This window comes from Macrosteles quadrilineatus, unplaced genomic scaffold, assembly GCF_028750875.1.
Source record: "Macrosteles quadrilineatus isolate MER2022 unplaced genomic scaffold, UCM_ALF_1.0 Scaffold_4__1_contigs__length_99947679, whole genome shotgun sequence".
Classification (NCBI taxonomy): Eukaryota; Metazoa; Arthropoda; class Insecta; order Hemiptera; family Cicadellidae; genus Macrosteles; species Macrosteles quadrilineatus.
Genome location: NW_026542597.1, coordinates 21,502,556 through 21,515,540, shown reverse-complemented (window position 1 = coordinate 21,515,540; position 12,985 = coordinate 21,502,556). Strand labels below are relative to the sequence as shown.

Here is a 12,985-nt window from a genome sequence, read left to right as displayed (position 1 = left end):
ATAGTCTAATTTTGAGAGTGTGCATGATTTAAGTCGGTACTAAGCTGTGCTATTGTTGATAAAGTAATATGTAGCATTTGTGCAGACAGAATATAATAAAACATAGGCCTAATTATTTCTAATACCACTACATTATTATCAACCACCCTTTATATTTCCTTTAGAAGAGGATCAGAGGTAAGAGGAAGAGGCTTTATTTGTTAAAGGTTCTTTCAGCCATCGAGAAAATTAGTGGTGAAGAATATTAAGAATCCTGAACCGTCCTTAGTCCCTGAAGTTTGAGAGAAGCTTCAGAGGCTTTTACATGCATGGGCATCGTTTCAATAGACAATAGACAATAGACAATAGACAATAGACAATTCTTTATTCCGTTAAACAATATACATTGCAATAGGAAAGGTCAATACAATTTAAACTATAATACAGTCATCGTTTTGTAAACATTAAACAAAAGTTTTACAATCTAAAAAATCTTTGGTAGAGAAAAAGGCATTTGCTTTAAGGAGTACAGAGATGGCTGACTTAAATTTGACATAATTGAGATTTCTTAATTCTAGTGGTAACTTATTGTATAACTGCAACTGTTGATACAAATGACAATTCAAGGTTTTACTTAGCCTAACATGGGGGGTGGACAGATCATTTCTATTTCTGGTTAAGTGTACATGACAAGAAGCTTGTGTAGAAAATGAGTTGATGTTTTGTTTTACATGGAGGAGGTTACTAAAAATATACAAAGAAGGCACTGTTAAATATTTAGTAATTCAACTAAGGACATTTAATAAAATATTTATTTAATAACATATGAACTATATACAGTCAAATATAAACAATTAATCAAGTAGTATTAACATTCAAGTCAAGTTTTTAGTTCAGTTATTGAAAGGATACAACAGCTGATATGATGACATCACTGTCCAAAGTTCACTACAGCACTTCGTACTAGTCAGTTCAGTTTAGACTCACCTCTCTCACAGTACACAGTGCTTACCTTTTGGTTTAGTTCATATTAAATATTTTAATCTCTCTTTCTCTCTTACCGCTCCAAGTGCATTATTTCATCATTTCTCATTTAAATATGGATTCCAAATTTATAGTACCAAGTGTCAAGCTAGGATCCAAGAAGATATTTTTATTTAAAGTAAATGTGTTGTAAATTTTCGTGTACAGTCCAGAATATTCATGAGTAGTGAATTGCTTTCCTTTTATTAATGAAGAAGAGTTTTAATTTAAATCAGTGAAGAATTACATACTACACAACAATAGTCATTTCTCAACATCATCTTTCATCTGTGGTCCTTCGATTCTCGTCACTCTGGCCAGAGCCATCGCTTCTCTGCTCATCTTGTTCCTGTTCTACCAAAACCCTAATGGATCTTCAGTTTTAGGATCTAAAGGTATTTCTCACAATTTTACCTCTTAATACCATATTTAACATGGTCCTTCGAGCCGGATGTTTCCCAGCCTATGGAAAATAATCTACTGTGACTATTAAGTTTTGTATTTATTTGAACTGAATAAATTAATTGAATAAATCTGTCATCAACATTAAGTATCATTAACAAGAGGATTAAATATTTTTGATCACATTATTATCAATTTATTAAATTGTTGCAGTAATTTGTGAAATAACACATAAAGTTTTGTTGTCCCAGACAGAAAATTTTGTTCTCAGACTGTACTGTCTACAACTCCTGTATTTTCATGCATAGTTTGTCTATTCTCTATTGTGCATTATCGGGCTGCATCCTGTCTGCCCCCCTCTCTCCCCCCTGTAATGTGAAACAAGTTTCTCTCTTGTTGCTGAATATTCAGAAAATCATGGAAGTCATACCAACTTCACAGCTGATCAACACTAGCGCTGCTGATGGATAGAAATGAAAACTTAAATGTCATTATGCAAGACTTTGTTTATGTTTTCATAACCTCAATTGTTTGCTTACACTTTTAAATTAAAGTGACAGAAGAATGTTTATTAATACGGATTGAACATTTAATTACAGTTTGTGTTTGAAATAACATGTTTTATTGAATTTCAAATTTATTATCTGGAAATAATTGCAGGTAGATATTTTCTGGGACTTAAACTTTTTATAGGCCTATACTATGGCTGAATATTTCTCTCTGATTTCAAGTTGACTAATATTAATATTTAATACAATGAATCCTGGCTGTCTTTAAATAAGTTTTGCTCATTATAAACTTATTTTAATCTGCATTTATTTTTATTTTGGAATTTTATTGAATTTAAGACTTATTCAAAATGAGGTTCTCAACTTTTGTGAAGCAATCTGAGCTTGTGCTAGCCAGGCTTAAGTCAATTGAAGCAAAAGTGCTTGCTATCGAAAAGGAACCTATCACTCCTCAACTTATAACAAAGCTCACTCTTTTGGATTCCACCGCTACAGCCAAAAATAATGATTTTGACAAATTAGTGAATAAGTTGTTCGGCACTGTGCCTTTACCTGAGGAATTAGATGAAAGTGAAAATATCACTACAATTTCAACATTACAAGATGAAATAAGTGATCTCTATGTGTCTATTCACTCTTTGTGTGTGAACTTGATACCTTCCCCAAGCTCTAACCAGTCGAGCCAGCCAAACCTGGATGATTCCAATGCAGCTATCAGCCAAGTAGCTACAACTAAGGTTAGTGTACAGCTTCCTAAACTTCAACTTGGTACCTTCTCAGGTCAACATGAAAAGTGGATGGCGTTCAAAAATTTGTTTGAAAATACTATTCATAAAAATGATAGTATTTCTGGTGTTGAAAAAATGAGTTATTTGTTAAGCTGTCTTGAGGGAGAGGCACTTTCAGTTGTTAAAAACATCCCTATGACTAATGCTAATTATTTTATTGCATGGGAATCTCTACTTAAAAGGTATCAGAATACAAGATTACTAATCTCTCTTCATGTCAACAATGTGTTAGACTTACCAGTTCTTCACAATCCCTCAGTGAAGCAACTTAGAAGGTTTTTGTCTGTTTTAAATGAAAACATTGAAGCACTTAAAGCTCTAGATGAAGAAATTTCTCAGGAAAATTTAATTTTGACCTCTCACTTGTTAAGAAAATTTGATTCTGATTTTCGCCATCATTTTGAACAGAGTCGAAGTGATAACTCTGTAACTCCTAAGTTAGATGAGTTAACCAAGTACATTGAGTCTCACTGTGTAAATCTTGAAGCAGCTAATCTTACTAATGTGGGATCATCTCTTAAGGGTACCTTAGGCCACCACACTCAAGTAAAACCCCCTTAGCGCTCAAATAAATCGGCGCTTATTGCAACTCCTCGCACTGTTTGTACATTTTGCGCAGGTGCAGATCACAAAATCTATCAATGCAAAGGTTTTCTTAAATTGACTTCACAAGAAATGTATAATTTTGTTAAAGGCAAAAATTTGTGCACCAACTGTCTTGGCGATAAGCATAAGGTAAAGGAATGCAATTCATGGCGTACATGTTCTACGTGTAAAAGAAAACATCACTCTCTTTTGCATTTTATGGATTCTGAAAATAATCCCTCTCCTAATGTGTCTAAAGGTAACACAGACAAACGAGCTCCAAGTTCTGACTCAAATAAAAATGAATCTGGTTTTGTTGGTTTGACAAATACAGAGAACACAGTTCTTCTTGCCACTGCTTTAATTGTGGTAAAATCAAGCGAAGGTAAGACCCTAGTTTGTAGGGGAGTTTTAGATTCTGCTGCTCAGTCTACCTTCATTACTCAAAGATGTGCTCAGTCTTTAAGGATTAAGCGCTCTCATGCTAATAAAACGCTTATTAATGGCATCTCGTCTGCTCAGGTGAAAACAAAAGGGTTAACTCATGTCACTCTCCAGTCCCTTAGTGGATATGTATTGGCAAGCTCTCACCCTGTCTTCATTTTGGATAATATCACTCCAGATTTACCTCGAGCTAAGATCACTCCTGAAGTTCGCTCACAGATGCAACATTTAATGTTAGCCGATCCTACTTTTGATAAACCCGCTCCTATTGATGTTCTAATTGGAGCTGACCTTTTTGCCTCCTCTGTGAAAGGCCAGTTTTTGTCACTTGGTGAGAATATGCCTGTAGCAATTGACACCATTTTTGGATATGCGCTCTTAGGATCGACCCCTGTTGCCTCAACTTGCAAAAATTCATTTCATGGATTAGTCACACTCTTAACCACCAATAGTTTGGATCTTCACACCTCTATCCAACAGTTTTGGGCTGTAGAGGAACCCCCTCTTACAAGCAAGCAATCCTTAGCCGAAGAAAAATGTGAAAAACATTTTGTATCTACGCACTCTCGCACTCCTGAAGGAAGATATATTGTCTCTTTGCCTTTCTCAGACGATCCGTCAACATTAGGCAACTCGAGCAAAATGGCAAAATCCCTATTCTGGTCTCTGGAGAATAAATTTCGTTCTAATCCTGATTTCAAGGAAACTTATGTTGATTTTATGAGAGATTACCTGTCTTCGGGACATATGACACTCTGTCAGTCACCACGTCTTAAAAATAATCCTCATTACTACCTTCCACATCATGGAATTTTTAAAGATGGAAAATTAAGGGTAGTATTCAACGCATCAGCACCTACATCAACATCTCTGTCTCTCAACAGTATTCTTCATCAAGGACCAAAACTCCACAACAACATATGTGACATCATTCTCAACTTTCGCCGACATGCGGTTGTTTTTTCATGCGACATCAAGCAGATGTTTCGACAAGTCCTTGTAAAGGAATCTGATCAGATATTTCAACTTATTTTCTGGAGAGAGAATGATAAAATGCCTCTTCAAATCTATCAGCTAGCGACTGTCACTTATGGGCTCACATCATCGCCCTACTTGGCAAATCGTGTCATTCAACAACTCATTATTGATGAAGGAAAAAATCATCCTCTAGCCGCAACTGCTCTAAAGGATCAGATTTATGTCGATGACGCCCTATTGGGTAGTAATTGCGTAGAAAACGCTCTTTTGTTGAAAAATGATGTGGTTCAGTTACTCAAAAAAGGAGGTTTCGAGTTAAGAAAATGGTCTTCGAATAATCCATTACTCTTACAGTCGATCCCTGAAGATCACAAAGAAAAACCTATTGGTTTTCGAGCTCCCGAACAACCAGTTCATAGTGTTTTAGGACTTAAATGGATTCCTAATGAAGATGTTTTTTCTTATTCTGTAGGAACTCAAAATATTAAGGAAACTCCTACAAAAAGAATTGTTTTAAGTGTGATATCACAGATCTATGACCCGTCAGGATGGTTAACTCCTGTAACCTTCTGGTCCAAATCCTTCATGCAATACTTATGGACACTTGGTCTCGATTGGGATGAACCCCTAGACGACAGCGTTATATCAGTTTGGAACAAGTTCGCCAATGAACTTCCATATATTGAAATGCTCAAGATACCTCGCTACGTGGGACTTTCTTCAGCTAAAGATATTCAGCTACATGCTTTTTCTGATGCAAGTGAAGCAGGATATTGTAGTTGTGTTTACCTGAGAGTTGTAAATTCACAAGGAATTATATCGACTTATCTTCTGATAGCGAAGTCAAGAGTCGCACCTCTGAAGCGTATTTCCATACCTCGCTTGGAGCTCTGCGGAGCACACCTGATGTCTAAGCTCCTAAATTACTGTATACAACTTCTCTCACCTCACTGCAAGATTAGTTCATACACAGCTTGGTGCGATTCCACAATCGTGCTTTCATGGATTGGCATGCCCTCTTATCGACTCAAGGTTTATGTGTCAAATCGAGTTGCAGAAATACAGGAAAATATCCCACCTTCATTTTGGCAACATATTTCATCACTAGAAAATCCAGCGGATGTTGGGTCAAGGGGTACCGCCCCACAAGATTTGATTAACCACACACTTTGGTGGAATGGACCTGTCTGGTTGTGTAACTCTGAAGAAAATTGGCCAAAGTCTGTCTGTAAATCTTTACCTGAAGAGTCTATCCCTGAAACTAAGATTCTCACAGTTAACACTCTCTCTGCTGTTCCGGATGAACCATTTTCTCTCCTCACTCGCTTCTCATCTTGGACAACACTACTTCATGTTTCCGCATACCTGCTGCGCTTCATTCATAACACCAGAAATAAAGTTAAACAAATTGGGAATTTAACTTCTCAGGAGATAAAAGAGGCTCATAACCTGATTTGTAAATTGGTTCAACGAGAATATTTTTCTGAAGAAATCTCATGTTTGAAATCCAATAAACCTTGCTCTGTACGCATTAGACGCCTAGCTCCTTATCTGGATAAAGATGGCCTCATTCGAGTAGGGGGAAGAATAAACAAGGCTGATATCTCTGAAGATCACAAACACCCCGTCTTGCTACCTAAAGGTCATAGGTTAGTTGATATTTTGATTGACCACCATCATGTCTTATATTTGCACTCTGGTCCAACTCTAACTCAGGCTATGCTGGCAAACAAGTACTGGATTCTCAGTGCTAGAAGCTTAATAAGATCTAGGATCTTTAAATGCATAAAATGTTTCAGATGTAAACCTCCTCATTCTTCTCCACTCATGGGGGAATTACCTATGAATCGAGTTACACCTTCAAGGCCATTTTCCATATCTGGTGTAGATTATGCAGGACACTTCTTTGTGAAGCAACATCTACTAAGACGAGTTCAACCTATCAAGGTTTATATTTGTATATTTATTTGCTTCTCTACTAAGGCGGTACACATAGAAGTAGTAACCGACCTAACAGCGGATGCCTATTTAGCCGCTCTTACCAGATTTGTCTCCAGACGAGGAATCGTTTCAGATATTCACTGTGACAATGCTACAAATTTCACAGGTGCATCCGAAAAACTCAGACGCAACTTTGAAAATTTAATCAAGGATTCCACAGTACAATGCTACGCTGAGAATTTCAATATTAAATTTCACTTCTTACCTCCACATGCACCTCATCAGGGAGGCCTTTGGGAGAGGGCTGTCAAAAGTGTGAAATTTCACCTAATAAGAGTCATTGGACAACAGACCCTGTCACTGGAAGAGTTTTCGACTTTAATCACCCGTATTGAAGGAATGATGAACTCTAGGCCTATAACTCCTCTTTCTTCTGATCCCTCGGACCTAGAAGCTTTGACGCCAGGTCATTTTTTAGTAGGTGGTCCTCTTATGACACCTCTTGAACCTGACTTGCGTAGCATTCCTATCAACCGATTAAAACGCTGGCAGGTAGTCCAACAGTTCAGTCAACATAATATGGGTCGCTTCAGTCAACGAGATATTATCTGGGCTCGCTGGCAGAAAGAGTATCTGTACACTCTTCAAGAGAGAAATAAATGGGTCAACCCCAAGAAGAATATTGAAGTCAATGACTTGGTTGTCATTCATGAAGACAACTTGCCTCCACTCTCCTGGAAGCTTGGACGAGTTCTCTCCGTTTCACCTGGTACTGATGGAATAGTACGGGTCGTGCACCTGAAGACCGCAAGTGGACACCTCTCTCGTCCTGTGACAAAGGTGTCTGTCCTTCCTATGGAATAGTGAAGAGGAGTTACCACCCCCCTTTTTTATTGATTTTCTCATTTTTTGTGTTGTTTTCAGAACCCAGGGGTTCAGGGGGGGCCGGTATGTTAAATATTTAGTAATTCAACTAAGGACATTTAATAAAATATTTATTTAATAACATATGAACTATATACAGTCAAATATAAACAATTAATCAAGTAGTATTAACATTCAAGTCAAGTTTTTAGTTCAGTTATTGAAAGGATACAACAGCTGATATGATGACATCACTGTCCAAAGTTCACTACAGCACTTCGTACTAGTCAGTTCAGTTTAGACTCACCTCTCTCACAGTACACAGTGCTTACCTTTTGGTTTAGTTCATATTAAATATTTTAATCTCTCTTTCTCTCTTACCGCTCCAAGTGCATTATTTCATCATTTCTCATTTAAATATGGATTCCAAATTTATAGTACCAAGTGTCAAGCTAGGATCCAAGAAGATATTTTTATTTAAAGTAAATGTGTTGTAAATTTTCGTGTACAGTCCAGAATATTCATGAGTAGTGAATTGCTTTCCTTTTATTAATGAAGAAGGGTTTTAATTTAAATCAGTGAAGAATTACATACTACACAACAATAGTCATTTCTCAACATCATCTTTCATCTGTGGTCCTTCGATTCTCGTCACTCTGGCCAGAGCCATCGCTTCTCTGCTCATCTTGTTCCTGTTCTACCAAAACCCTAATGGATCTTCAGTTTTAGGATCTAAAGGTATTTCTCACAATTTTACCTCTTAATACCATATTTAACAGGCACAGTCATAATGTTTAGCTCTACAAAACTAGCTCTACAACAACCTCTAGAGGCAAGGTTAGCAAGTACTCTGATGGCTTTTCTCTGCCATCGAAAAACTTTGGTTACATGGTTTCATCCAATAATTAGATTGACCTGGGTCATAGGACCTTTGGACATCTTTGACCCCTTCTAACACGTTTGGTATTTCGTCTCACGGTCATCAAGAAGAATATTTGGTGTCGAGCAGAACTAATAAGCTTCCGAAGATAAAGAAATATACTATTGCACACATTTAAGAATAGCCAGATAGAAATGGGAACTTAGTCAAACATTCTTTTGACTCTTTATCGATGCCATCTTTATACTTATCGGAACATACCGTACCCCTGACCATCAAACAGAATCCGAATTCTTAAATAAACTAGAGACATGCCTGCAAAGATTCTCGTCAAATTCGACTAAAATACTAATACTTGGTGATGCAAACTTTAACATTTTAAAACCTGAAGAACAGAGTACCATAAATTTAAATAACACTCTCAGAAAACATGGCTGCCACGCTTATTTTATCCCAATAACAAGACAAACCCCAACTAGCACTACAAGCATAGATGGATGTTACACCAACTTCCTGGATGAAGAATTAGAAGTTACCGCACACAAAAACACAATCTCAGATCACCATCTTCTTTTATGCACAATATTCATCAGGACTAAAGACCAAAAGGCAACCTATAAATATCTTAGAAATTTTTCCTAATCAAATTTAGACCAACTAAAGTCCCAACTTCACCATGCCGACTGGACATCAGTTTACGGATTCGCGGACCGAGGAGCGCACAATACTTGCTCTAATGGGAGGTCATAAATAAAATCCGTAGGGGTAGGACCAAGGAGCGCAGAGGTACCTTGCGCGCCTCGGTCCTACCCATGCAAGGAACTAATCCCCTAATTATACGGATTAAAAGAGACGATGGCTGGGTCAACCCTGCAAGTAAATCCCATTAGTCGTGCCTCATTGAATACACTACTTTAAAATGAAAATGTAAGGAGTAATTTTGAAACTATAAATATGTTAACAGAGACAATGCAAGATACTGTATTATGCATTCGAAGTAGTTATCTTAAAAACAGTTGGTTTTTGTCCTACGGTAATAAGCCCATTTTCAATGCAGACAAACTGCATATTTTTCTAAGTGCAGTTTAATAAAAATTAAATATTTATCACTAAATAGTACGGAACTAAATTTGCATTATTCTATTATAATTAAAATCATATTAGATTATTTGAGACAGCTAAACTTTCTCTCTGCGTTTCAGAACTATCAAATGTTTACATTATTTTGTTTTGCAGGTATAGTTTATGCAATTTTGAAATAGCTATTTAGGAGCAACGCATACCATTCTTGAAACTAATTCTTAAGAACAACATTATATTATGTTGTGCATTTCCGGATTAGGTGGGTGAGCCTACTGCTGAAAGTGATATTTGCCAAATGACAATGTGCCTGGGCTAAATTTACTTCAAAAAGTAGTGTTGTTTACATAGGCTTTGTTTAAATTTAAAAATACTTTTTGAATAAGAATTACTTCGGTTTTTCTGAAAGTATATAGTTAGAAATATCTGAAAATAAATCGATTATTTTGTTTAGTTTACTTTTTTAACTGTTGTATTGCCGACAAAAAAGTGTATCTAATGAAAACATTTACTCCTCAAGATCCTATAATTATTCCCAACTGTTTAGACAAGCACAAATTTGTTTAATCAGAATTTACTTGGCTATTTCCAAAGTAATGGTTTAAGCTTCGTTTAAGTGGATTTTATAGCCTCCGGATAACCAATAAATATAAACATAATTACTCTATTTTAATGCTAAATTCAAATAACAATAACCGGCACATACTCTGAAAGGAATTCTAAAAAAAGAGTAAACTACAAAAATTAAAACTTGTCTTTATTCAAGTAGTGTTACCAGTTACAAAGTAAATTATCTATTATAAAAAAATAAACTTTTGAGTCTAGAATCAAATAAGAGATAATAAGTAATGAGTAACTTACAATCAGTGACGTGGGTTTTTTTTTAATTTCTTGCTGTACATCTAATAAGGTGACCAATTTTACAAATTCGTTACCGGTGCAGATTCCTAAAGAAAGTTCTATTCTCGGTTAATGTTAACGGTGCAATTGGTACATTTTCTAACTAATGTCACAGATTCGTGGGTAAAAATACTTCATTGGGGCAAATAAATCCTAATCAGAGTGCACCATTAGTCAGCATCCACAATGTAATATACTGTGATTTTTCTTTAAATTAACAATAACTGTTTCATCTAAATAAGGCTAACTGATTATTTCAGGGCAAAATAATCAAACTTATTTATCCAGCGAGAACAAAGTTATTTTTGAAAAACATCAAACCGTAGGCCTACAGTTTAAACATTTTTTAGGCCTATACAAACATTAGTAACAATGAATGATGTTGTTTGACGTTGTGACATGTTGCTATTTAGACATTGTGATGACAATGTTATATTATACATCATTTGTGTCATTTAACAAACGTTTTACATGGTGACAGCATAAACGCCAAATATAGATGATAATTCGAAAACTAAAAGAAAGTACTGTAATACAAATTGAGTTTAAATTAGGAAGATGATTTGGAATTGCAATAACTTTAAAATTATATGGAATTTGATTCATGCTACCATATAAAGTGTTGGCTAAGTAACTTTAAAAAATTGTTCCTTTGTAAAATCTTGTTTTTGTAATATTATGTTATCACTGTTGGCATTAAAAAGTAAAGCTTACCTCCTAAGAAATGTGAAATGAATTGAGAATGGCCCGTATTGTATTTTTGGAAAAAATATATGGGATTCGAAATAGTACAAAATTGTCCACATAAAAAGTCATCATTTTGACACAAATACAATATACATAGTAAAATTCTGACTCCGATCCTTGCTCTCGAGTCTGAGAAACTGCAAAGTATATCAACTATATACTGTATTGGTACGTATGTTTTGTATTACCTTTTCTTTTTATCAATCAATGGAAAAATAAAGTACTTCAATGGATATGCGCATTTTACATATCATAAAGAAGAGATGGTTTCTGTCTGTTGAATTTACCTATAAAACTAAGATGAAAAATTCAGGTTGTTTTTTATCAATGGTGGGTACACGTTGAAAGCATTTAATTGTATTCATGGATTTAAATTAGCTAAGGATTTTACAAACCATTCCTGCATAAAAATTAGTATATTTCATAGCGAGGGGTCCCATTGCAAATTTGCACATTTTAATAGGGTTCAACACCTTTTCTAAGGTAAAACTAACGGTGCTATACCCCTTTCTTTTCAAAGATTATGTTTGTTTAAAGCAGTTATTAAAAGTTAATAAACTTACTAATTACAATAATTTCCATTCATTGATTTTAGATCCACACCATGAAGACTAAAGTCACCTACCTTAATCAAGTCGCAATTATTAAAAAGTAGCCTATTTAAAATCCATTTTTATAAAATAAAAAAAATCTAAATGTGGTTTAACATTCAACTGAAGGATCAGCTTTTATATTGCAATTTAAATTCGAAAGTGAAAGTGTACGGCCTGGTAATTTGTTGATACATTAGTTTGGTAATAAGTTGCACTAGAAAAATATACCTGAATCAATGGTGTAGTCAGTGAGGTGCGACTAATGGGATTTACTCAAAGGGTCGACTCAAGCATTGTCTTGTTCAACCCTCGTAAGTAGGGGATTAGTTCCTTGCACGGGTAGGACCAAGGAGCGCAAGCACCTCTGCGCTCCTTGGTCCTACCCCGACGAATTCTTCGGCCGAGGGGTTGACAGTTTTACGACTTGCGCTCCTCTGTCCGTTTCCCCAGTTTACGAGCCTCTGGACATCGATGACAAATACAACAATTTCTTGAGTATAATGAAACTAAACATTGAACAGGCTATGCCCAGAGTATCAACTAGAATAATAAACACCAAAACTCCAATTTTCTGGGACAACACAACACTTTCGCTAAAGGCTTCGCTCAATGAAGCACAAAACAAATATTATCTAACGAACTCTGAAGATGACAAAAATAACTATCTGAGAATCAAACAAACTTACGACCAAGATGTCAAGAATAAAAGAAAATTTCACACCACAGCTAAAATTCAGCAAGCAGACAATAAAAATAAAGAGCTCTGGAATACAGTCAATAGAGAAAGAAATAAAAAAGCAAGAAAACAAAGCAACATTAGCCTAATCCACAACAATGAACCAGTCACAGATGCCTATCATGTTAGCAATATTTTCAACAAATCTTTTGCAACACCCATTGGAACCCCCCCACCCCAAAACCACACTGCGGATTCTGACCTACAAAATTCAGACGCCAATGAAACATCACTCAACATCTTCAACCCTATCACTGTGGATGATCTCAAAAAGCTTTTTAGCAACATAAAAAACAATAACTCATCAGGATTTGACGGAATAACTGGAAAAATTATTAAACACTGCAAAGAACAAATAATGCCCCCTCTTCATCATCTTATCAACACATCTTTAGAGCAGTCCAAAATTCCCAAAAACCTAAAAATTTCAAAAATCCACCCAGTACATAAGAAAGGAAGCAAACAAGATCCAATTAACTATAGACCAATCTCCAACCTACCAACAATATCAAAACTCCTGAAACGAACTGTCTACA

General features: G+C 35.7%; 1 protein-coding gene across 1 annotated transcript; it reads left to right on the top strand.

The window, feature by feature from the left end:
* Window positions 1-3,505: 3,505 nt before the first annotated feature.
* On the top strand, window positions 3,506-7,513 carry LOC128992797 (uncharacterized). Its single transcript, XM_054416537.1, has one exon. It carries the CDS (start codon window positions 3,506-3,508, stop codon window positions 7,511-7,513), a length of 4,008 nt encoding a protein of 1,335 aa, XP_054272512.1.
* The last annotated feature ends 5,472 nt before the right edge of the window (window positions 7,514-12,985 follow it).

Excerpts from the sequence above, each read along its gene's own strand:
- LOC128992797 (XM_054416537.1), top strand. The coding sequence starts at position 3,506 with ATGGATTCTGAAAATAATCCCTCTCCTAATGTGTCTAAAGGTAACACA.